The sequence below is a fragment of the Chiloscyllium punctatum genome, chromosome 12, assembly GCF_047496795.1.
Source record: "Chiloscyllium punctatum isolate Juve2018m chromosome 12, sChiPun1.3, whole genome shotgun sequence".
NCBI classification, from domain to species: Eukaryota; Metazoa; Chordata; class Chondrichthyes; order Orectolobiformes; family Hemiscylliidae; genus Chiloscyllium; species Chiloscyllium punctatum.
Genome location: NC_092750.1, coordinates 35,976,570 through 36,003,577, shown reverse-complemented (window position 1 = coordinate 36,003,577; position 27,008 = coordinate 35,976,570). Strand labels below are relative to the sequence as shown.

At 40.4% G+C, this 27,008-nt stretch overlaps 1 protein-coding gene across 3 annotated transcripts in view; it reads left to right on the top strand.

The window, feature by feature from the left end:
* The window catches only part of arhgef3 (Rho guanine nucleotide exchange factor (GEF) 3), a 352,923-nt gene that overhangs the window by 15,216 nt on the left and 310,699 nt on the right, over positions 1-27,008 (top strand). For 2 of the 3 annotated variants that reach the window (XM_072582330.1, XM_072582329.1), the window contains exon 2: positions 8,451-8,510. The exons of the other annotated variant lie outside the window; for it this stretch is intronic. In XM_072582330.1, coding sequence (XP_072438431.1) covers positions 8,451-8,510 — 60 coding nt within the window. The remainder of the gene's footprint in view (positions 1-8,450; positions 8,511-27,008) is intronic. 3 annotated transcript variants of the gene reach the window in all.

Here is a 27,008-nt window from a genome sequence, read left to right as displayed (position 1 = left end):
TTCCAGTGACTTGTTTCATTAACATACACAACTGAGATTGACAGTTCTAAACTAAAATTCCATGATGACATCCTCATTAGTTGTTGTGAAACCTCTTGGGTCCAGCCTAAATAAAGAGGTTCCTGACATTGACTCAAAGACTAAAACAAAATTACAAAGACAACAACAAAATTACTCCCTGTCAAAGTTGTTCAGGTAATCCTTGGCTTTTGGAAACAGGTGGATCATTTTGGATGTACCTGTGTTTGGGGTAGTGGTGATGCTGGTGGGAAAAGGGAGAAGGAGTGATTAAGAGAGCACATAAAAGTTGAGTTTCCTTCCACTAGAGAAGAACAATATATACCACTGCCCCTTTGACATACACAGGTAGACCAGACAACCTCATTGTACATACCTCATTGAAGTCCTAGATAAATTCCTGCACTCAAAATATCAACTTTTTCTAAAAGTCAATGCCCCAAAATGGAATCAACACTGTTCGTGGTAGGCATAGACTACTTCTTTGTAAATACAGGCAGTGACTAAATTTGGGATGATGCATCTTACTGTAAACCTAATGAGAACAACTAAATGTGTAGGGTTCAAATAAGGATTGGAATATTTTTTCTCCTTTCTTGGTAAAAGTATTTGTAGAGTTTTTTAACAGCTTGAGAACAAAAGTTTATTTTGACTAACCCTTACAACATCAGGGAACCTTCCTCATCGAGACAAAATTTTAAAATGCAATTTGCTAAATGTGAACACACTGTTAGAAGTGTGATAACTTTGTCATCAGCATTTTTTCAACTAATTAGTGATGTAAAGTAGACTGGAAAGTATATATGTCACCAGAATTGCTTCCAATATTGTTGAAGAGTGGGAAGTTGCCTATTGTAAAGGGCCAATATTGGCCCTGGTAGCGTTTGTCTGTGATACTCAAGTGGACAATTGAGAGAACAGTGCATTGTTAGATAAAACCAAATATGTTGTCTCAGATTGAAAATAATCACCTATGCTTTCAAATAATAGCATGGAAGTTCTTCTGGTCTCCTAGATAATATTTATTACTCAATTAACATCACAGGAACACTACTTTCACTGCTCTTAGACTCTTTTGTTTATGAAAGCAACTGGTGCGTTTCCCTATTTTACATTAGAGTCTGCACTTCAGAGCTGTTTCATTGAGCTCTGAATTATTTTGGAATGTATTGGAAGTTGTGGAAATCAAAACGTCTTCCTTTCTTTGAAATATTCTAGACTTTAGACTGGTGTGGTGCATTAACATGCTGTCATTTGATTCTTTTATCTGTGGTCATATTTGGCAGGTAGTCTTCTGTCACTGATAAGAATTCTAAGTGAAATCAATTTGGACAGCTCTCACCAGATTATCTTTCTGGGAATCTTGCGCATACACCCACCACAAAATTAGAGAGAATTATTTTTTGACCAGCCCCCTGATTTTCTCAGTGCATTTTACAATTCCCCATGTTGGATTTATTGCTTGCTGTAGTTTGCACCTCTTGTCCTGACAGTGCTATTGATATATCTACACCACGTATAGTTCAAGGAAGTAGCTCACCACCACCGTCTCATGGGTCATCAGGAATGGGCAACAGATACTGGCTTTGCTATTGAAACTAGGAGAAAGTGAGGACTGCAGATGCTGGAGATCAGAGCTGAAAATGTGTTGCTGGAAAAGCTCATGCCCGAAACGTCGATTCTCCTGCTCCTTGAATGCTGCCTGACCTGCTGCGCTTTTCCAGCAACACATTTTCAGTCTTGCTATTGAAACTGACCAAAACAGGAGCAGGAGTATGCCAAATAGCCCTTGCGTGCTTTGCTATTGTAGATCCTGACTGATTATCATCAAAGCTATTTTCCCTGTGTATCCACAGATTATTTGCTGTCATTAGTATTTAGAAATTTATTGATCATTGTTTTAAACATACTGAATGACTGAACTTCCATGATCCACTGTGATCATTACCCTCTGAGTGGGTGAAATTTGTGCTCACCTCAGTCCTACCTGGTTTGTTCTTTATTCTGAGACTGTGCTCCCATGTCCTAGAATTCCAGAGGCTGAGAAAGAATCCTTTCTGACAAACAATGCCCATATCCCAAGAACAAAACCAAAAACAAATGAGAGTTTTAAGCAACATATTTTTGAAAGCAGCCTGTTGGTATATCATTCAGTTGATTTTTTAAAAAGAAAATTAAATCCTGGACAAAACACTTGAAGAGAACAAATATTGAATATGTGGTAAGAAGAAAGATAACACTAAGTTGATAAGGTAGTTGTTCATAGGCCCATTATTGTTCAAACAGGATGGTTTGGTTAGACTGTGCAAGTGTCTCCCTCTGCTCAGATCATATGACATTGATTAGAATTCATAACCAAGGATTGCAAAGAATGCTTTTCTTTGTGATGCCTGAAAGGAAATGGAAAAGCCTTTGTAAATGCATCAAGACCACCATTTCATCATCCACATTGTGTACCCCATTGAGTTCCCCCTGTGCTTCGAGGTGCACAGTGATGCAAGGAAAGCAAAGTATCTGTATTAAATAGATAACTTTGAGAAGTCTCTAGTGAACCATCTATGCATTTCCAGGATTAAAAGAAGTTAAAATAAGCACAACTTTTGTGAATTGAAATGGTTACAAAATGCATTTTGCACCCAGTATAGTATCATCTTAAATGACCCAGGGTTGAATCTTTCTTATTTTTAATGAGTTGCTTGGGGATTTTGGAGGGTTTTTAACCACAAGAGGCATAATGCATTTTCTCTCTGTATTGCATGAAATTTGTCCATTAACTATCTATTCTGCTCACTTATCTACTCTTCCCCTTGTCTGAGTCTAGCCCCGTTTAATCACATACCGTTCTGGGAGCAACTTACCACTGTCTGATATCCCAGAGTTGATTGGCATCCCTGGTACTGTTGTGCACTTGGGCAAACATTCAGTCTGGAATTGACTTGCACAGTTCTTGCCATTTTCGTTGGAGATGGCAGGCAAGGGGAATTTGGTGCTGTGTTTGACAGATAGGGACCTGGAGGTCCAGCTGTATGGGTAATTTAGAGATAGGACCTCCTCCAATGACCTGCAGAGGAGGCAACAACACCAAACCATACTAGCTTGTTGCATGGTTGCCCCCGTCCAAGCCAGTGCATTTGGACAAGTGTACAGCTCTGTTGGAAAAAGGTCAATAACTTTTGTGTCTGTGCTAAATGGTGCAGCACGGTGGCTCAGTGGTTAGCACTGCAGCCTCACAGCGCCAGGGACCCGGGTTCAATTTCAGCCTTGGGCAACTATCTGTGTGGAGTTTGCATATTCTCCCCGTGTCTGCGCCAGGTCCTCTGGCTTCCTCCCACAATCCAAAGATGTGCAGGTCAGATGGACTGGTCATGCTAAATTGTCTATGGTGTTAGGTGCATTAGTCAGAGGGAGGTGGGTCTGGGTGGGTTGCTCTTCAGAGGGTCGGTGTGGACTTATTGGACTGAAGGGCCTGTTTCCACACTGTAGGGATTCTAGCCTAAAAATGTAGGGAATCTAATCTAAACAGTATGGCAAACAGTAGTAGTGCTGTATTCCTGATGAAGGGTTTTTGCCTGAAACGTCGATTTTCCTGCTCCTCGGTTGCTGCCTGACCTGCTGTGCTTTTCCAGCACCACTCTAATCCACTAGTACTGTGAGCCTGTTGTCCCTGCCCAATGAGGAGAAATGGAGGATTGAGATTCTATGTTTATCAGTAACCCTAGATATTTTCTGATCAACCTGTCTATAGATGTTATTTTATATGCTGGCGCAGTGGGACTTGAACCCATACCTCCAGTCTCAGCATTAGGGACACTTCCACTGCACCGCAAGAGCCTGCCTTCCTTGTTTGAAGCCTGGATAAGAAGCATCATAATTAATGATGTCAAACATCACAATAAGGCCGACCTGTTTTTACATATACACACCCACAACTCATATGATCTGATGGATTGGCTAACAATACAATTAATGTTCATTAAACTTTGGTTCTTCTGGGTTGTGTGATTTATGACAACATTAAGTGATATTTTATTCTCATTAAGCCATTGATAAATCCGCCATCAAACATTTAGTGATTAATTACATTCAACTATGTTTGCAGTTACTTCATGTATTTGTTACAACTGTGTTTGTAATTACTTCATGTGTTTGTTACAATCTAAATTCAACTATGTCATTCTTTACTGTATGAAAGACTGTTTTAAAATCTTAAAGCAGTTGTTTGACTTTGATTACAGGCAATATTTTGAACAGAAAATATTTGTTCTTCAATATTTTTACTGTTTAGATAGTAATATAATTAGATCAATAATTACTGATAGCTTTCACGTTAATAAACCGACATAATGATTTTATAAATATCAGGACTGTAGACTGTTTAGTATGTGACATGATTCACAAGGAAGCAATTGTTTCCAAAACAATTCTAGTTTTGCATTGTTATCTGGAAATGGCTCATCTGTGTTAAAGCTTTTGCTGTCACAGTTTTAGCTGTATAAGATGTTCTGATTTGTTCTAGTGGATTCTCATCATGCACAATGGAGCACAACAGAAACGGGTTCCAGCAGGTTCAGGGTGACACATACAAGGCAGCTTCAAGGAAAGGCTGTTAATCATCAAGAGTGTGACATGATTCTGAATAATGCTGGATTATTATTGGATTTGTGAATGCATTTTTTTCATATTGTAAACCATGTACATGATATTTTATCAAGCCCTATCATAATGGAATGGACCCAGAAAGATTTGAGAACAGTTGTAAACAATACTCTACAACCTATATACTAGTATCTCAAAGTGTTTCAACTGTGTTAGATAATAAATTTAAGACATATTTGGATGCATCGAAAGCTGTAAAGGGATATCCAAGTATGTTATCTGCAAAAGATTTTTAAACCCATGGTGCGTTACCTTACAAATTAGTGGACACAGGTCATTCTTCTATAATGCAGACTTCGTCAACATGATCTGGCTGTAGTAGGATTAGTGAATTGGGAAACAATTTTTTAAAACACAAACTCCCTTTGGCTATTACACGATTCCATCCCCGGTTACCTTAAGTCCACTCTAGGTGTTTACTTCATAGAACATAGAACATAGAACATAGAACATTACAGCGCAGTACAGGCCCTTCGGCCCTCGATGTTGCGCCGATCAAAGCCCACCTAACCTACACTAACCCACTATCCTCCATATACCTATCCAATGCCCGCTTAAATACCCATAAAGAGGGAGAGTCCACTACTGCTACTGGCAGGGTATTCCATGAACTTACGACTCGCTGAGTGAAGAACCTACCCCTAACATCAGTCCTATATCTACCCCCCCTTAATTTAAAGCTATGCCTCCAGATCAGGTCAAGCAAAAGAGGTTAGATAATGGGCAATTTTTTTCTGGGCTTATTGTTGATATTTTTGAGGACGTTTTTAGAAATTATTGCAGAAGAAAAGATTTGGATTTCATGATTCTCCTCCTTCTGGACAATGCACCAAACCATCTTTCTGAAAACATCAAAGTGCTATTTCTACCTCCGAGCACAACCTCTGTCATTCATCCTATGGACCAGGGTGCAATAGCAGCTTTAAAAACTGCATTATTTAAGGCACGCATTCAGGAAGCTGATTTCAGCTACTAAGGGGGATAATGAGGATAGTGTTCTTCAATTTCAGAAGAGCTTTAACATTAAGAGTGCTATTGCCATCATTGTGGAGGCTGGGGTGCTGTCAGTAAGACTGCTCGCAGCAATTTGGTGGAAGCTTCTCCCAGATTCTCTTCATGATTTTCAAAGGCGTTGAACCATCAGAGGAGCTTCTAGCAATCAAAGAACATTGTGTTGTTCTTGCAAAGCAAGTTGGATTTGACTAATTGGAGACTGATCTACAACAACTTGTTGCTGCGGGGGAAATCAAAGCTCGAGATGAAGATGACAAAGTCCAGGATGCAGTACCATGAGAACTTTCCGCTTCTCTTTTTCTTCTATCCTGTGGGAAGTTGAGAAACAATAGCAGTTCTTAGACAATGACTACAGTGCAGAATCAAGTAGGATAGCAGTTCATGGCATAACGTCTCATCTGGCATGAAAGAAGAAAGTTGGCAAAGCAAAAAAGCTAGATGCCTTTTTAAAGCCAAGCCCCAAGAAACAGTCTGAGGACAATGAGTCAAGCCATCCACTTCTGGACTAAATAATTCCTTTCATTGTAACCCTGCACCCAGAACTGCACCTGAAAGTGATGATGATGCTGATGATGACCCTCAGCCCCTGTCTTAATACAGTACTGTAACTTAGCAAACTCAGAAAGCCCTTTAAGTGTTAAATTTATATTATTATGTCATTAAAATATATGATTTTAACATTTACTTAAACTGTACTATCATTTGTGTTAGGCTAACTACTATTTTTGGTGGTTTGCCTCAATCCTGTTTTTCCCATAGGCCCTGTGATTTTCTATAATACGAGCTCGCACAAGAACGCAACTGCCGCGTTATAGCAGGACAGACCGTACAGTGCAACAGATTTACTCTTATCGCTGTGGTTCTCTTAATAAAGTATCAGCTGAAATAATTCAACTAGTCTGTATATAGCTTCCAATACAACAAAGCAACAAAGATTATGTCCATTTGTGTGTGAAAGTTACTTCAAAAATATTTTGTGAGCAATAAATTCTTTGGTTAAATTTTATCCATTCTCATAGAATCCCCACAACTTGGAAGTCAGCCATTTGGCCCATCAAGTCCACACCAATCCTGCGAAGAGTATCCCACCCACCTACTCTATCCATGTAATCCCGCATTTTCCATGACTAATCCACCTAGCCTGGACATCCCTGGACACTGTGACAATTTAGCACGGCCAATCTACCTAACCTGCAAATGTTTGGACTGTCGGAGGAAACAGGAGCACCCAGAGGAAAACCACACAGACATGGGGAGAACATGCAAACTCCACACAGATAGTTGGCCCAGGGTGGAGTTGAGCCTGAGTGCCTGGTGCTGTGAGGCAGCAGTGCTAACCACTGTGCTGCAAAATAAAATTTAGAATTTCTGTTCAGCTCTTATTGCAATGTTCAACGTTGTGTATTTCATGAGTTTCAAATGCCAGACAAATTAAGCAGTTGATCTCAGCTAACATGCATGTTCTATTGTTTAGAACACGGTCACTGTCACCTTGGGAACAATAGAAGATGTGCTGAATTACTTGTCACTACACTATTGTCTCAGGTGAAATTCAAAGCAAAAAAACTCTTAATGGTGGATGTACAAAAACAAAAATATCTAGAAATTCACAGCAGGTTGATCGGAATCTTAAAGAGTTTATTGGGTTAATATATCAAGGATATTGTCTTATTTGACTGAATCTACATTCAAAACAAAAATCTATTTTGATGTTGATGGTGAATGGGGAAAGTACATTGTATTCCCTGCATTTACTCTTAATTTTTCTTGGCTTAGGCCAGTGTTCTCCCTTCACTGTAGGCAAAAAGTAGCCTCTTGATTTTCTGTATTAAGTTTAATAAGCAGTAACTGTGAAACCTTGTAATTGTGTTTCATTCAAGTGATGCTGATAATCTGCTAGCTGTTAAGATAATGTCTGGCCAGTTTGTAGGTCATGTGAGTTATGATTTTTTAATGATCAATGCTTTGAAATGAAAGCACACTGTATTTACGTTTCTATCAATTGGATACAATTTAGTGACACCTTTTCCTCATGCAAGTCATTAATCTGTTTAACTGTTAGAAAATTAAGTTGCATTCATTATGCAAAGCTGTGTTTAATTAACGACTTCCATTGAATGAATAACTTCCTATTGGCATTGTGAATGTACATACACTACACAGACTGAAGCAGTTTCAGAAGGTAATTGACCATCACCTTCTCAGGGGCAACTAAGGATGGACAATGAATGCTGGCCCAGCCAGTGACACCCATATTCCATGAATAAATGAAGAAAATTTGTAGAAGTCATCAGGTTTTTTGCCAATTGTTGTCAAAAAACTAGTTGCATTTCTCTTCCTGGACTAGGGGATTTCCTGTTTTAGTGGTGAGAAACTCCAGTGCTAGATTCTGTTCTCTCAACTCCAGCTGAAGCTGTCTATATTTCGAGTTCATAGAATTTATGCTACGAATTAAACTATGAATGGTGTTGAAATAACTAGGGATGGAAGTGCTGGAAACTCCAGAGTCTAGGTACACTGAACATACAGTTTACTTAATGCTCGTGCTGTCTTTTAGGTGGTAAGATGCTGGCTATCTATCAGGCATACTTATCGTTGTGGCTGTCAGTGGTGAGTTGACATACTGCAAAGGTGACACGGGTGTTGTCTCTGGTCCTGAGAGTCATTCTGGATGTTATTATTATTGTGACACTTGCTGGAAAAGTTGCTGATGTTGCGCTACTTGTTGTCAATGTTACCTTATACTTTCTTCCATTCAACAGCTCTGCAACCATTTTGATGTCAGCCTTGAGAGGTGTGGATCAGAGTGACAACATGACAAGGTTTGAGCTTTCCTTTATTTCTTGGTATTTCATGAGAGTTGTCTTGAATATATAAAACCTATGACCATCTGGATAATGTGATACTATTGAATCTATACTGTTCAACAAATTCCTCAAACTGAAGTAAATTGCTTTAATAGTCACATACTATTCGAGTCATAAAGATAAACAGCAGGGAACCCGACCCTTCTGTCCAACTCGGCCATGCTAATCTGATATCCTAAATTAATCTAGTCCCTTTTGCCAGCATTTGGCCCGTGTCCCTTTAAGCATTTCCTACTCACATACCCATTCAGGTGCCTTTTAAATGTTGTCATTGTACCAGCCTCCACCACTTCGTCTGACAGCTCATTCCAAACACGCAACATCCCCTGTGTGAAAAAGGTACCCCTTAGATTACCTATGCCCTCTAGTTTTGCACTCCCTCACCCCGGGGAAAGACCTTGTCTATTTACCCTATTCATGCCTCTCATGATTTTATAAAACCTCTGAGATTACCCCTCAGCCTCTAATGCTCCAGGGAAAATAGCCCCAACGTATTCGGAGTCTCCCGATAGCTCAAACCCTCCAACTCTGGCAACATCCCTGTAAGTCTTTTCTGAACCTTTTCAAGATTCACAACATCCTTCCTATAGCAGGGAGACCAGAATTGCATGCAGTATTCCAAAAGTGGCCAAATCTATGTCCTGTACAGCTGCAACATGGCCTTCCATCTCCTATACTCAATGCACTGACCAATAAAGGGAAGCATACCAAGTGCTGCCTTCACTATCCTGTCTACCTACGACTCCACTTTCAAGGATCTATGAACCTGCACTCCAAGGTTTCTTTGTTCAGCAACACTCCCCAGGATCTTCCCATTAAGCGTCTAAGTCCTGCTCAGATTTGCCTTTCCAAAATGCAGCACCTCACGTTTATCTAAATTAAACTCCATCTGCCAGTCCTTGGCCCATTGGCCCATCTGATCAAGATCCCATTGTAATCTGAGGTAACCTTGTTCGCTGTCCACTACACCTCCAACTTACTAACTATACCTTCTATATTCACATCCAAATCATTTGTATAAATGACAAAAAGCAGCGGACTCAGCACCGATCTTTGTGGCACTCCACTGATCACAGGTCTCCAGTCTGAAAAGCAACCCTTCACCATCATCCTCTGTCTTCTACCTTTTGAAGCAGTTCTGTATCCAAATGGCTAGTTCTCCCACTATTCTGAATATCTAACCTTACTATCCAGTCTATCATGAGGAACCTTGTCAAATGCCTTGCTGAAGTCCATATAGATCACATCCACTTCTCTGCACTCATCAATCCTCTTCGTTACAACTTCAAAAAACTCAATCAAGTTAGTGAGACCTGATTTCCCATGCACAAAACTATGTTGACTATCCCTAATCAGTCCTTGCCTTTCCAAATACATGTAAATCAAGTCTCTCAGGATTTCATCCAGCAGCTTGCCTACCACTGATCTCAGACTCACCGGTCTATGGTTCCCTAGCTTTACCTTATCACCTTCCTTAAATAGTGGCACCACGTTAGCCAACCTCCAGTCTTCCAGCAGCTCACCTGTGGCTATGGATAAAACAAATACCTCAGCAAGGGACTCAGTAATTGCTTCCCTAACTCCACACAGAGTTCTTAGGTATTCTTGATCAGGTCCTGGGGATTAATCCACCTTTTACACATTTTAAAACGTTCAGCACCTCTTCCTCTGTACTATGAACATTTTTCAAGATGTCATTATTTGTTTTTCCACATTCTCTACCTTCCATATCCTTCTCCACACTGATGTAAAATACTTGCTTAGTATCTCCCCCATCTCCTGCAGTTCCAAATGCAAGTGGCCTTGCTTATCTTAAGGGGCCCTATTCTCTCCTTAGTTGCCCTTTTGTCCTTCGTGCATTTGTTGAATCCTTTTGGATTATCCTTAACACTCTTTGCCAAAGTTATCTCCTGTCCAATCCTGATTTCCCTTTTAAGTGTACTCCTGCTGCCTTTATACTCTTCTCAGGATTCATGTGATCTCTCTGTCTATTCCTGAAATATGCTTCCTTCTTATTCTTCATCAAAACCTCAATTTTTCTAGTCATCCAGCATTCCCTACAACTACCAGCCTTCCCTTTCACCCCAACAGAAATATACTGTCTCTGGACTTTTGTTACCTTACTTTTGAAGGCTTCCCATTTTCCAGCTCTCCCTTTACCTGCGAACAATTGCCCCAATCAACTAATAGCCTCAAAATTGGCCTTCCTCCAATTTAGAACTTCAACTTTTTGATCTGGTCTATCCTTTTCCATCACTATTTTAAAACTAATAGAATTATGGTCATTGACCCCAAAGTGCTCCCCCACTGACACCTCAGTCACCTGCTCTGCCTTATTTCCCATGAGTAGGTCAAGTTTTGCACCTTCTCTAGTAGGTACATCCACATACTGCATAAGAAAATGATCTTGTACACATTTAACAAATTCCTCTCCATCTAAGCCCTTAGCACTGTGGCAGTCTAATCTATGTTTGGCAAGTTAAAAACCCCGAACATAATTACCCTATTAGATTAGATTAGATTACTTACAGTGTGGAAACAGGCCCTTCGGCCCAACAAGTCCACACCGCCCCGCTGAAGCGCAACCCACCCATACCTTACACTACGGGCAATTTAGCATGGCCAATTCACCTGACGTGCACATCTTTGGATTGTGGGAGGAAACTGGAGCACCCGGAGGAAACCCACGCAGACATGGGGAGAACGTGCAAACTCCACACAGTTAGTCGCCTGAGGCGGGAATTGAACCCGGATCTCTGGCGCTGTGAGGCAACAGTGCTAACCACTGTGCCACCGTGCCGCCCACTATCTTACAGATAACTGAGATCTCCTTATAAATTTATTTCTTAGCTTCCCATTGACTACTTGGTGGGGGAGGTCTATAGTACAATTCCATTAAGGTGATCATCCCTTTCTTATTTCTCAGTTTCACCCAAATAACTTACCTAGACCTATTCCCAGGAATATCCTCCCTAAGTACAGCTGTAATGATACCCCTAATCAAAAATGCCATGCCCCCCTCCTCTCTTGACCTCGTTTCTATCCTTGCTATACTCTGGAACATTAAGCTGCCAGTCCTGTCTATCTCTGAGCCACGTTTCTGTAATTGCTGTGATATCCCCGTCCCATCTTCCCAACCATGCCCTGAGTATATCTGCCTTACCTATAAGCCCTCTTGTGTTAATAAATGCACTTTAATTTGTCAGTCCTACCTCTTTTTCTCTGCTTTGTTCCTGCCTGCCCTGTTTATTTGACTTGCTCCTTTTCCCAGCTGTACCAGTCTCCGATTGATCTCTTTCTTCACTATCTCTTTGGGTCCCACCCGGCTTCCCTTACTAGTTTAAATCCTCTCGAGCGATTCTCCCTGCCAGTATATTAGTTCCCTTCCAATTAAGGTGCAATCTGCCCTCCTTATACTGGTCACTTCTACCCTAGAAGAGATTTCAATGAAATAGAAATATGAATACTTCTTCCCTTCACCAGCTCCTCAGCCATGCATTCATCTGCTCCATCCTTCTATTCCTACCCTCACTGTCTCATAGCACTGAGAGTAATCCAGATATTACTAACTTTGGGGACCTACCTTTTAAATTCCTGGCTAATTTCCTGTATTCCCTCCTTAGAATCACATTTTTCTTTTCCTATGTCATTAGTTCCAATGTGTACAATGACCTCCTGCTGGTCCCTCTCCCCCTTGAGAACATTCTGCACCCTCTCTGAGACATCCTTGATCCTGGCACCAGGGAAGTGACACATCATTCTGATGTCTCGCTGTCGGCCACAGAAAAGCCTGTCTATAGCTCGGACTGGAGACTCCCCTATCACAATAGATTGCTTGGCACCTGGTGTACCCCTCGTTATATTCGAGCCAGCCTCAGTACCAGAAACCTGGTTGTCAGTACTACATTCCCTGAAAGTCCATCATCTCCTACATTTTCCAGTATAGCATATTTCTTTGAGATGTCACAGAATACTCTTGCACTACATGCCTCTCTCCCCTGGACGTCACCCATCTCCCTGATTGTATCTTTGGTTTATCTCCCTCCATGCAACTAACTCCCATTACATCCCCTAACTTCTGTAAATTCCTCATTCTTTCAGGAATCTCTTGAACACTTCAGATGAGTCATAATGCTGAGATGATAGTTGTAACACTCAAATCCTAAAAGGGAACTTTGAGTAGTAGTTTGCAGTTATGAGATGCCATTCTTTATTGTGTGTGAATATTCAAATGCCACAGTATGGTATAATTTCAGTGATACTTCAGTCATTATCTTCTCTTGCCATTGTGCTTTTCTGTACGTTTTGGAAACAATGCATTTGTCAACCTTTAGCCAGATGTGCTGAGTGTACAATCCACTTTGGCTTCCTTCGGAGGTCTCTAGCATCACTCCAGCCACTTTATTTCACTCCACGTGATATCAAAAAATGGCTGGAAGTACTGGACATTATAAAGACTGTGGGTCCTGACAACATTTCAGCAATAATGTTGACAGCTTGCTCCAGAACTTGCTGCACATATTACAAAGCTATGCCAGAAGACCTAGAACACTGGTATCTACCTGACAAAATGGAAAAATGCCCAGATACATCCTGTACACAAAAAGCAAGACAAATCCAACTTGACTGACTACCAGTCCATCCGTCTACGTTTGGACATCAGTAAAGTGAAGGAAGATGTGATCAACAATTCTATAAAGCAGCACTTACAAAGCAATAACCTCACTGATGCCTAATGTGGGTTCCTTCTTGGTTCAACCATGTACAAAAGAGCTGAATTTCAGAGATGCGATCTCTGACCTTGACAATATATTCCAACATGTAAGAAAAATTCCAAGTGGTGGACTCTCAAGCCATGGTTAACTAGAAAGCTTAAGAGATAATATCAAACTTAAAGAAAAAACAGTACATAGTTGTGCAGAAACAGATCGTGAAATAACTTCACTGAGGCTGGCATCCCATCACCAAATCACCTTTTATTTACACGTGACCAATCCTTGACTATATACAGAGTCAGACACCAGTATGTCAGTATCTTTCTGACAAGTCAGCCAGGGCTCCCTGATTGGAGTTGTTACTCTAGTCCATTCAGAGAATTCCTATTCTGTGAGATCCAGGTGGCTAACCTCATTACAATCACTATAGGTGGGTGGTTAGAAAATTGGATTGAATGACAAAATAAACCAAGGAATGATAAAAGAAAATCTAGGGAGAAAAATGATTCGAATATAAGAGAAAACTAGCTGGAACTATAAAAACAGATATTTTTTAAAAGTAGAGTTCAGCATGTGTTAAGTGCTTTTGTGATGAAGGGCTTTTGCCCGAAACTTCAATTTTCCTGCTCCTCGGATGGTACTTGACCTGCTGTGCTTTTTCAGCCAGTATAGCAGTCTTCACTTTCACCTACCTTCAGCATGTGTTAGTCTCCTAGGAAGTGAGCCTGGTGACTTATGGAAAATAAAGCAATGGCAGATTAGTTGAGTGAATATTTTGCAAAAGTCTTCACCTTGCAGGATACCAGTAAAATCCTGGACACAACTCCGAGTCAGAAGACAAAAGGGATGGAGGAACTCACGTAAATTATAATTAACAGAGAAGTAATACTAAATAAATTGTTGGAATCATAGGCTAACACATGCCTAATAGATTTCACCCTATGTTCTTAAAAAGAAGTGGCCAGTGAGATAGTTAATTTTCCTTGATTTAGGAAAGGCCCCATCTGTGAAATTGTCCATTATGGCAGGATGAACAAAAGGAAGCATGTTATCCAAATGGCGAGAGATTGCAGAGGGATCTGGTTGGCCTGGTACCTGAACCACATGAGGTTAGTATGCAGATACAGCAAATCATTAGGAAAGCTAATAGAATGTCAATGTGTATTATGAGGGGAAAAGTAGTGAAGTAATGCTTCAGTTATACAGGCACTGGTGTCATGATATTGAGAGAACTGCATACAATATTGACCACCTTTTATTTAAGGAAGGAGGGATATTTTGGAAGCAGCTCAGTAGAAGTTTACCAGACTACCACCTGGAATTGGCAGATTGCCTTTTGAGCAAAGGTTGGTGGGGATATGCTTGTATCCACTGGCATTTAAGAGAGTAAGAGGCAACTTGATTGCAACCATGCAAGATCCGGATAGATGTGGACTCATGTTTCCTCTTATGGGAAAAGCTAGAAATATAGCTCAGTCTTTGAAAGTAAAGAATCACCTGTTTAAAACTGAGATGAAGCCATTTTATCTTTCAGAGTTGTAAGTCTTTGGGAACTCCCATTCTGAAAAGATGGTGGAAATAGAGTCCTTGACTTGATTTTTAAGGCAGTGTCCCAGAGATTATTAAGCAAGGGTGTAAAAAGGTTATCAGGGGTAGATGGGAATGTGGATTTGAGGTGACAATCAGATCAACAATGATCTTATTAAATGGTGGAACAGGCTCGGGGGGGCTGAATGGTCTCTTCCTGCTTCTTGTTTGTATGTGTGGTTTATGTGCGACTTTGCTGAAAGAAACTTGGAGTTAGTTTGTGGAAAAGTACGTATGTGGAATATTGTAAAAAGGTAAACGTTTTAAAACTCACTTCTTTAAGGTTTCTGAATTAAATGTCAGAGGAATCTTGTTTGCAGAATTGAAATAATTGACATTTTAAAATATTGTAAAATATTCCTAATAGCACACACAAGCATACTGGTTTGAAAATATTCCAACTGATCAGGTTATGCAATTAAAGTAAGTAATCTCTAAATCTCTAAGTAAATAAGCATGAATAAAAATACCTGTGTTCACTCACAAGTATATCTGAAAATTCAGGTCCCTCATACTGCAAAACCCAACTTTTCCAATACCCTCACAATTCCATGAGCTGCACTTATTGCTAGGTAAAATTATATTTATTTAAAAAAATGATAATTTTATGTTAAATTGTATTTTCTTCTACCTTCAAGTTCTCGTATTCACTTTTTGAGATTCCTGTCCTGTCCTCATGAATGGCTTGTATCAGTTTGCTGTTGACTGGCACGGACAATTAATTAAGATTAAAAGATGTAAGATTTAAGAGATTGGGACTATGACCGTACAACAATGTACCAAGTGTGCCAGTGTAAGAGCGACTTTGTTGAACAATATTTTTGTGTCTTGGATTGAAAGCCAATATATATATAGCAATGCTTTCTGTATCTGCTAGCACAGTTAAAAAGGAATGTGCCTTTCTGATCAGAAAATATTTCTGTACATTTCTAATACAACCTGAGGTAATTCAACTGTTAGATTTGGATGCATAATCTGTTCCATACTACATTATTTTGGAATATTAAGGATTGTTCTATATGTGTCATTCTGACAGTCGCAATGTTGTTGAAAGTGTGTCTAAACAAAATTAAGAAGTTCTTCCACTTGGAACATTGTTTTTTTCCTGGAGCTAGATTCAAAACAAAACCACCGAGATGTTCTACATGAAGAGAATTCTTCTCTATTCTTTTCCTGCTTCCTCTTTGATTTCTCTCTAAGCAGAACTGTCATTTCAGATGAGATTCTGCTCAATGGGTTCACTGCAACCAATGCTGGCTTTTCCTTGCTGCCACTGCACTGAGAATGTGGGCCCTAGCTCTCCAGAGGACCTTTTTTTTGTATTCGCCTCACTTACTGCCACATCTTTGGGTTAATACAGAGAAGGACCCAGGAATTTGGGGCAATGTTGCTCCCATTGCAGTAGAATTGATTATTTTCCTGTTCCCAAAGCACACTTTTTTACCAGCAGGTACCCCACTGCTGTGAATTGATACTGATCTCTGATTTGCTAAAATGAATTGGAATTGTGGCAGGTTTGGAAGGGTAGAAGTCTCGCTCCTTTAGAACAACATGCCAAAAAGGGATGCTTCCAAGGCTCATGCATGTTATTTTATTTGTCCATGGGATCTGAGCTTTGGTAATACCAGCTTTTAGTTCCAGGCGTATTTGTTTTTGTGCCTGTGGTATTGTGATATCTTCTTGAACGGCCATAATACTGCTATGCCAGTGTATTAGAAATCCAGGATGCCAGGCAAAGGTTCTGGGTTTGGACGTAGGTTTAAACCAGCCATAGCAGATGGTGAAATTTGAATTCAATAAAAATGGAGAATTGAAAGCTAGAATAATAGACCAGGATTGATTGTCACAAAAACAAAGCCAACTGGTTCACTAACGTCCCTTAAAGGAAACCTGCCATTATTACCTGCTCTGATTTACATGTGACTCCAGACATGGCTATCTGGGCAGTTAGAGATGGGAAATAAATGCTGGCCTAGCCTGTGTTGATACACCTCATGAACAGATTTTGGTAAAAAATGTAGTTTAGCCATACCCGTTGTGCTGTTAAAGAGAACCTTCTGAGATTTTGACCAATGACTGTGAGGAATGATGATATATTCCCATAAAATATGGCTTGAAGAGGAACATTCAGGTGCTGGTACATTGTATATCTGCTGCTCTTGAAATATTATAGGGGCTCCAAGCAGATCAATACTTAGAGAGTTCATTGATTCAAGTCTATAATGTGAATGAGTCGCAACTCAGAAAATTTTGTTTTGTTCATTTAAGTGGGAATATAGAATTAGCCTAACAAAAATTCTTTAATACAGATAATGTAATGTTTTGTCATTGGTCACATGGAGCTTTGCTTACATAAGTCACAACACTTCATTATGAATTACTTTTGGAATGTAATGCGACATTTGACGGAGGGAGTATTATTTAGATGACACATCACCCAGGCAAACAACACGATCCTATGAAGTAAAGCAGTTGAATCCTGTGCTTCAAATTGTGCTCTAATTGATTGGAGAGAACAAGAGAGGTTGGGATAATACCATTAATGATAACATAAGGTAAAGATAAAGTCACCATAGTCCAACAGGATCACCATGTCGGGGGAGAGATTGAGAAAGAAAGTAATTCAAAGAACAAAGAAAATTCCAGCACAGGAACAGGCCCTTTGACCCTCCAAACCAGCGGCAAGCCTAATCCTCTATCTAAACCTGCTGCCTATTTTCTAAAGTTCTGTATCCCTTTGCTCCCTGCCCATTCATTTGTCTGTATAGATACATCTTAAATGATGTTATCATGCCCACCTCTACCACCTTCACTGTCAATGCACTCTCTAAATAAAGAACTTTCCACGCATATCTCCCATAAACCTTTCCCCTCTCACTTTCAACTCGTGACCTCTAGTAATTGAGTTCCCACTCTGGGAAAATGCTTCTTGCTATCCACCCTGTCTGTACCTCTCATGATTTTGGAGACCTCAATCATGTCCCTCCTCAACCTCTGTCTTTCTAATGAAAATAATCCTAATCTGTTCAACCTCTCTTCATAGCTAGTGCCCTCCGTACCAGGCAACATCTTGGTGAACTTCCTCTGCACCCTCTCTAAAGCATCCACATCCTTTTTGGTAGTGTGGTGACCAGAACAGTATGCAATATTACAAATGCGGCCGAACCAAAGCCCTATACAACTGTAACATGACCTACCAATTCTTGTACTCAATACCCCGTCCACTGAAGGAGAGCATGCCATATGCCTTCTTGACCACTTTACTGCCCTGCATTGCCACCTTCAAGGAACAATGGACCCGAACACCCAGATCTCTCTCTACGTCAGTTTTCCCCAGGACTATGTAGTTTGCTCTTGAATTGGATCTTTCAAGATACATCACCTCACATTTGCTAGATTGAACTCAATCTACCGTTTCTCTGCCCATCTCTCCAATCTGTCTATATTCTGCTGTATTGTCTGGCAGTCCCCTTCACTATCTACTACTCCACCAATCTTGGTGTCATCTGCAAACTTGCTAATCAGGCAACCGATACCATCGTCCAAATCATTTATATATATCACAAACAACAGTGGTCCCAGCATGGATCCTTGTGGAACACCACTGGTTACAGGTCTCCATTTTGAGAAACTCTCTTCCATTACTACTCTCTGTCTTCTGTTGCCCAACCAGTTCTCTATCCGTCTAGCTAGAACACACTGGACTCCATGCAACTTCACCTTCTCCATCAGCCTACCATGGGGAATCTTATCAAACACCCTACTAAAGTCCATGTATATGACATTCACAGCCCTTCCCCCATCAATCAATTTTGTCACCTCCGAAAGGAATTCTGTTAGGTCTGTAAGACATGACCTTTCCCACACAAAACCATGCTTCCCATTTTCGTTCAAATGGGAATAGATCCTATTCCTCAATATCTTCTCTTGCAGCTTCCCTACCACTGACATCAGGCTCACTGGTCTATAATTACCTGGAGTATCCCTGCTACCCTTCTTAAACAAGGGGACAACATTAGCAACTCTCCAGTCCTACGGGATCTCACCCGTGTTCAAGGATGCTGCAAAGATATCAGTTAAAGCCCCAGCTATTTCCTCTCTCACTTCCCTCAGTAACCTGGGGTAGATCCCATCCGGACCTGGGGACTTGTCAACCTTAATGCCTTAATGGTAAATGATGTAGGAATTGAACCCACACTTTCGGCATCCAACCAACCGAGCTAACTGAACCGCATAATATTAACATAGATATAAGATAATATAAATGTAACTTGAAAAAATTATATCTCTTCACAAGCAAAGACCAGCAGTAAAATGGGAGAGAGTGATATGTGAAAGTTCTAGGTCCTTGCTGAGGTATTTATTTCCCAGACCTTTATCTGTAATATAAAAGATGTTAAATATAGATGGAGCAAGTACAGGGTGTCAAAGTAAAATTGGAATGCTATTCATTTTTGTTGAAGTCCTGATAAGTTTATTTACAGTTTGGCCTCCAGTAAGGTTTGCACAAGCTGGACGTTTATCAGCTAGATAATCAATTTGTCTTTGAAAAGTTCAAGTCCCATTGTACTAAATACTTACCAGAAACACCTTTTATTCTCTCAGCAGTCTGTCAGGATCTGTAGAGAGAGAAAGCAGAGTTAACATTTTGGGTCCAGTGACCCTTCTTCAGAACTTCTGCTTTCTCTCCACAGATGCTGCCAGATCTACCGAGTTTCTGGAGCAATTTCTGTATTTGTTTCAGATTTCCAGCATCCACAGTTTTATTTTTCAAATTGACGTGAACATTAGTTTGGAGATGGTGAATTGTTTGAAGCCTCTGGGTGGAAGTGCTGAACCATGAATGGGGCTTCTCAGAGTGAATAATTTTTTAATGTTCTTTCACAATATATTGGGCAACATTTTCTCCCCAACTCTTACCTAGTAGAAGCTGGTAATGAGCTTGATGGGTAGGTCCACCTACAATTCTGTTCGGAAGTGAGTTGCAGGATTTTGACCCCATGACATTATACATACAGTTGTAGAGAGTGAATATTGAAACTAAATGTGATGTCATCAAGTGGGCTGCTTTAGAACATAGAACATTACAGCGCCGTACAGGCCCTTCGGCCCTCGATGCTGCACCGCCCTGTCATATAATCTGAAGCCCATCCCACCTACACTATTCCATGTATGTCTATATGCCTGTCCAATGACGACTTAAATGCACTTAAACTTGGCGAATCTACTACCGTTGCAGGCAAAGCATTCCATACCCTTACTACGCTCTGAGTAAAGAAACTACCTCTGACATCTATCTTATACCTATCTCCCCTCACTTTAAAGTTGTGTCCCCTTTGACCTGGATATGTTGAGCTTCCTGAGTCTTGATGGAGCTGAACTCATGTGGCAAGTGGAAAGTATTCCATTACAGTCCTTGTATATTGTGGATGATAAACAGGCAATGGAGACTGAGAAGATGAATTATTTGCCTCAGAATTTCTTGTTTGATTTTGATTTTGATTGATTTATTGTCACGTGTACCTAAGTGAAAAGCTTTGTTTGTGAGCAGTACAGGCAGATCACAGTAAGCAAGGACATATAGATTGTGGGGTGAAAAAGAAAAACTAAACAGAAACACGCAAGTTACATTGCATAGGGCATGCACTAGGCAAGATCAACATTATTTGAGTTTAGAGAGTCCATTCATTGGTCTAATAACAGCAGGGAAGAAGCTGTTCTTGAACCTGATGGTGAATGCGTTCAAGTTTCTGTATCTGCTGCCTGTTGTAAGAGAGCTTTGCTGATATGGGTCTTTGATGATGTTGGCGGCCTTTCTGTGGCAACAAGATGTGCACATAGAGTCATGGATGGAAGGTTGATTTTCGTGATGGTCTGGGCTGTGCACACAACTTTCTGTAGTTTCTTATACTCCTGGGCAGAGCAATTGCCGGACCAGGCCATTATGAACATCAACAGTCTGCTTTCAATGGTGTGTCTGTAAACGTTGGTGATGTGCCAAATTTCCTGAGCATGTGAAGAAGTGAGGTGGTGGCTCAGCTCCACCTCCACCAAGGCGATTAAGGTCAACCAATAAGTACTGACCTGGCCAGTGACACCCACATTCAGTGAATGAGTAAAGTAGTAAAGTGCATGGAAATTGCAATATTCAGTACAAAGTCCTATGTAAGCAGAGTGCAGTTCCAAGCCTGGTGTTCTGCAGGTAGTACTCGTAACTAAATAATAAATTAATATTCATCTGTCTTACAATTAGCTTTTATTAGTCTAATATCTGTACTGTGTTGGTTTAGACAAAACTTGGGCATTAGGTCCACCTTTCTTTTGCATAACCAGGTGAAGGGTTACCAAGCATACCTGTATCTTCAACAGGTTAACCATATAGTTTTAGAGGCTATTTCTAACTTAATGCAGCTAGGAAATGTACGGGTTTGTGAGGAATGCTAGTCTTACATCCTGCCTGACTTTATTCTTCTTTGAAACCAATGGAGAATGATATTGGGTGTGGTGTAGTACCAGAGTTCCACCCAGTTGCATGGGTTTCTGAATAAGTGGATTATGACAAAATTGCCTTAGTTTCTGTACTGACATTGTCTAACATTAAATTTTAATCCAGTAATTTTTTTTGGGTGGATAAAAGTAGAATTGTTTATTGTTAAAATATTTCATCATGTTGAGAAATTCATCAGATTAAAGTGTTCACTAACTAGATACTGGCAACTTTAGAGACATCACGTACGTTTAAACATTTGAATTAATGTCACTAAAACGTATTACCAAAGTAAACAGATGGAAAGACTGTTTGAGCTTGTTCCTAAGGGTTATGATGCAACTAACCATTATGACTGCCAGTGTCAACTCCCATCATGTAATTGTCTGGGATTAAATAAAACCTGACCCTGTCAGAGTAAAAATAAATTGGGAAGTTCTTTGACCAACTCAGTGATTTCTGTAGGTTACTGTACAACTGGATTCAAAAGTGCTGTTACACATAACTGAATAGCTTTATTCCCAGTACCAATTTTTCATCTGTAATCCTCCATCACTAAATCACTCCTGTCTCCAATCAATTTTTGTGCAAAGCTTGACATGGGCAATGTGATAGTGACCACTAAAAAGATTTTTTATCAGCCTGTCCAGAGAGATGTTATTACACACCACTGGAGCAGGTCGGACCTGAACCTCTCCTGATTCAGAGGCAGGGACACTCCCTCTGCCCCACAAGAACCCTATAGATCCCACTAAACATGTTATGCCACATGTCCATGGCAGGTGGGACTTGAATCCATTCTGTCTAGTCCAGAGGTAGGGATACTATTATTGCCCTCAAGAAATCTTATAGTGGCCACTCAATATTTTCTAACCAATCTGTTTGGAGATGTTTTTACAAATCTCTAGAACAGGTGGGACTTGAATCCAGGCTTACTGGCCCAGAAGCAATGCATAGCTTGTACATATGACCCCACAATTTTTTGTAACATACCTTGTTAAAATAGTCTGTTCAAACAGATGTAATGCAGCCACTTCATAACATTAAAGGCAGTAAGTAAGTTGCCCTGAAATTTGTTTCCGGAGAATGCAATTATCTACGTTTATTATGAAAATGAATGATTTTTATAACGACAATTATTCTAGATGACAACCTTAAACCTTTTCTTGAGCTTCTGAATTATGTATCAAGTGAGAGACTGAAGCTGACAGAGTACTCTGCATGAGGTTTAACCAACATCTTGTCCAATTGTTCTTTTTGTTTTATAGAATACATCCTGTACATTATAGTTCTCTATTTCCATCTACAAAAACCAGAGGCAGTGATTGTGCATCTTCAGGACCTGATGTATTATAAAGCCTCATCAAAGTGTTAATATTCTCAGTTTGTGGATTTAAGTGCCTTTCCAGACAGTTGACACACAATCTAAGCTAATCCATCTTTGTGATCCTAAGGAGGTATTGCATTGCTAGTTGTGCCATCTGTTGTAAGAGGTGTTACACCGAGATTTTGCTTGTCCTCAAATGGGTGTTACAAATCCAAGCCATGAGGGTGTGGGTTGGAGTGAACAAAGTCAGAAGTCCATGATACCAGGTTACAGTCCAACAGGTTAAAGTGACTTCACCTGACAAAGGAGTAGTGATCAGAAAGCTTGTGCTTTCAAATAAACCTGTTGGACTATAATCCAGTGTTATGTGACGTCTGACTAGCTCCAAGCACTACATGAATGAGTGCTCCCTGGTGGCTTTGCCAATATTTAGCCCTTGAGTAGTATTCTTAAAACCAATGATCTGGTCATTTTCTCATTATTGTTTGTGTTATAGAAATGTAGAAAACAGGAGCAAGAATGGGCAATATGACCCTACAAGCCTGCTCCAAATTCATTATTACTATGGCTGATCATCCAATCCACTAGCCAGTTCTTGCTTTCCCTCATATCCTTTGGTTCCTTTAGCCACAAGTGCTATATCAACTCTTTCTTGAAATCATACAATGTTTTAGACTTAATTGCTTTGTGTGGTAACGAATTCCACAGGAAGACCGCCTAATCTTCTGCCTCGGAACACTTCAACCTCAGGGCATCAATGTGGACTTCACCAGTTTCCTCATTTCCCCTCCCCCCCCCCCCCCCCCCACCTTACCTCAGTTCCAAACTCCAGCTCAGCACCGTCCTCATGACCTGTCCTACCTGCCAATCTCCGATCCCACCTATCTGCTCCACCCTCCCCTCTGACCTAACACTTCATCCCCACCTCCATCCAGCCATTGTACTCTTTGCTACCTTCCCCCACCCTCCTCTCTGACCTATCACCTCCATCCCCACCCCCATTCACCTAATGTACTCTTTGCTACCTTCTCCCTAGCCTCAACCCCCCCCCCCCCATTTATGCCTCCATCCCGGAGGCTCACTGTCTCCACTCCTGATGAAGGGCGTTTGCCCAAAATGTCGATTTTCCTGCTCCTCGGGTGCTGTGCTTTTTCAGCACCGCTCTAATCTAGACTTTGGTTTCCAGCATCTGCAGTCCTCACTTTTGTCTACAGGTTCACCACTCTCTAGGTAAAGAAATTTCTTCACATCTCAGTCCTAAATAATTTAGCCAGTATTCTTCAACTGTGGCCCCCAGTTCTGGACTTCCTTGACATTGGGAACATCATGCTGCGTGCAAAGGAGTGGCCATGTTTCTTATATCACAGCAACATTGCATTTCAAAATATCTTATTGGCTGTAGGAAACATCTTAAAATTCCATCAGGCTCTACACAAATGCAACTTTTTTCTTAATCCATAGATTTTAATTCTGTAGCAAATTTGGCGCATACACATGTTTGGCATTAAACCTGCCCATATGTCTGACATTATATTTATCTGTATAAATTGATAGCTGCCAGATGTGGGCTCATTTCCAAATCATATTTTAGTCAGATTATAGTAGTCTCTCTCATTGAGGGCTCTAACACTAGCATAAATCTTTGTGATCTTTGTCACTAGTACTCATCTTTGACTAGAATACTAACATTAATCACAAAGAATGTCAGTCCTAATGTGGATCCTGGCTAAACTTCGTTCAATGCTGCAAAACCCTCTGTGTTTGCATGAATATAGTCAATCTATTCTATCTATGATGCACTCTCCTCTCCCACAGCTATATAATCTGGTAGCTGTTGTGCAGTGCATGATCAAATGTTTTTGGAAAATTATAGCACAATGCCTAAAATCCAGCTATTCAAAAAAACAGATTGGCATGAAGGCTGGCCATTTTTAAAGAAAAAAGTTGCATTTCATATGTATTTAAAAGTAACTTGGACTTGTTTGGACAATTGCTTGAGGTGTTGGTTGGTGACTGTACATTGGTTTTTCCACTTTCACAGCCAGTCTAGATCCCACACTCTGTTTGATGACACTCAATGCCACCTAACCCACAAGATACAGCCTGACCCACTGTCACAACCATTTTCTGTACACAATAATACCCTGCAATTAGAGAGACTAAGTTTTAGCACCAATGTGGTAATAGCACATCATCATGTGAAAATGATCAATAGATACCCAATGGTAGCAGTGCAAAAAGGCGACATACTTCCTTGTCTATAGCTAAGAAAGCATAATTATTGCAAAAATTAGATGGAAATTTTTTCCTAGGGTGGAGGGGTCACAGCAGACACAGGATCAAGGTTTGAGTGGGGGGGATCGTTTAAACAAGACATGCGAGGCACGTCTTTCACACAAAGGGTGGTGAGTGCCTGGAATACATTGCCCAAGGGTGTGGTAGAAGCAGACACAATAGCAGCATTCAAGAAGCACCTGAATGAATACGTGAATAGGAAAGGAATAGAGGGATATGGATCCTGGAAGGGAAGACAATGTTAGTGTGGTAGGGCAAAATGTGGCGGCACAGGCTTGGGGGAGCCAAAGGACCTGTTCCTGTGCGGTATTGTTCTTTGTTCCTTGTTCGAGGTGTGTCGATGTCAAAGCTGATTAACGAGTATGGCTGGTTTCCTTCACCTTTTAAAATCTAAAGAGGTAAAAAGGCCAGATTGTCCAATATTATGATGAAAGTGACTTTTAGAAAAAAATGAATAAATGAAAAGCTATACACAAACCTAAAAACAGTGATTTAGACGGAATGATGGAGTGGCTCTATCAAGAAGTAAAAGGATATCATTGACTGTACCGCTGTGATTGAGCAAGCCAAGATTTCCCAGGGTGAACTGAATATTCCAGCTCCATGAGACTTCATTTCATATTGGTGAATCAAATTTAAAAGGCATCATTTAATAAGGCAATTAAAATACTTGGAGATAAAACCTCAGCAAATTATGAAGCAACTGAAAATCACAGAGTCAAATTAGCTACATTAGTTGGTGACAGAAACCTCTTTACTGAACAATTCGATAAATCTGGTTTTGGCATTACATTCCAAGGAAAACTTTAGGAACAGTTGATGTGAAGGAAGCAAATGTGGAAAAGATACTGTGCTGGTTTACTGATGCAATTGAGAGACCTGGTTGGCATGGATGAGTTGAACTAAAGGGTTTGTTTCCATGCGGTAAAACTCTGCCCTATGACTCTGAGTGTAAGCTGACATATGTAGGAGAAAGTTTGTGTCTAAGGTGTGACAAAGGGGTAAGAATGTTTCTAGTTCAATATTATGCTAAAAGAGAGCTTAGTAAAGCAATTTTATAATGGTTTAGGAAGTTCTTTATTTTCGAGTATTGCACGCATTATAAATCAGTTGAAACCATAGAACTTACAGTTCAGAAGGAGGCCATTCGACCCATCGTGTCTGTACTGGCTCCCAACTAGTTCCATTCTCCAATCCTGTCTCTGTAGCCCTCTTAAGTTCTGTTTGAAACCTCCGATGGAATCCGCCTCAATCACTCTCCCAGGCAATGCATTCTCAACCCTAACAACTCTCTCTGAGTAAAGAAGTTTCTCTTCATCTCATTCTTAGCTGTCTTGATGATAGTCTTGAAATTGTGACCCCTAGTTACTGACATAGCAATCAGAGAAAACAGAATATTCTTCTTTACTCTTTCAAAATAATAATTTTGAACACTTCATTGAGATCATCTCAATCTTCTTGGTCCCAAGGCCTATAGACCCGATTTCTTTGTATCTAAATTCTCTCATTCCTGGTATCATTTTAGTAAATTTAGTAATAAGGTGCCCAGAGCTGTTCACAACACTCCAAACGTCCTCTGATACATCGTTGCTTGACAATTGCTCAGAGCATCCTGATTCTGAAATCTCATGAAAAACAGTGGCCAATCACTCATAGGGGTCTGAGTGACTTGGGCTACAGAATCACCGAGATCTAGACTTTGGAAGTACATCATTCCGTCTTTTATGCTTTTGACAAGTGGCATTGCAAGTTTCTCACTAGGCAGTAGTGAGTTACCAATTAGACCATAAGACATAGGAGCAGAAATTGGGCCATTCAGCCCATCCAGTCTGCTCCGCCAATCATGACTGACACGTTTCTCAACCCCAGTCTCCCACTTTCTCCCCGTAATCCTTGATTACTTTGATACTGAAGAACCTATCTATCTTAGCCTTAAATATACTCAATGATCTGTCCTCCACAACCTTCTCTGGCAATGAATTCCAGGGGGAGTATTACTCATTAGATCTGTTATAAATCTGTTATCTTGCCTCATTGATGTA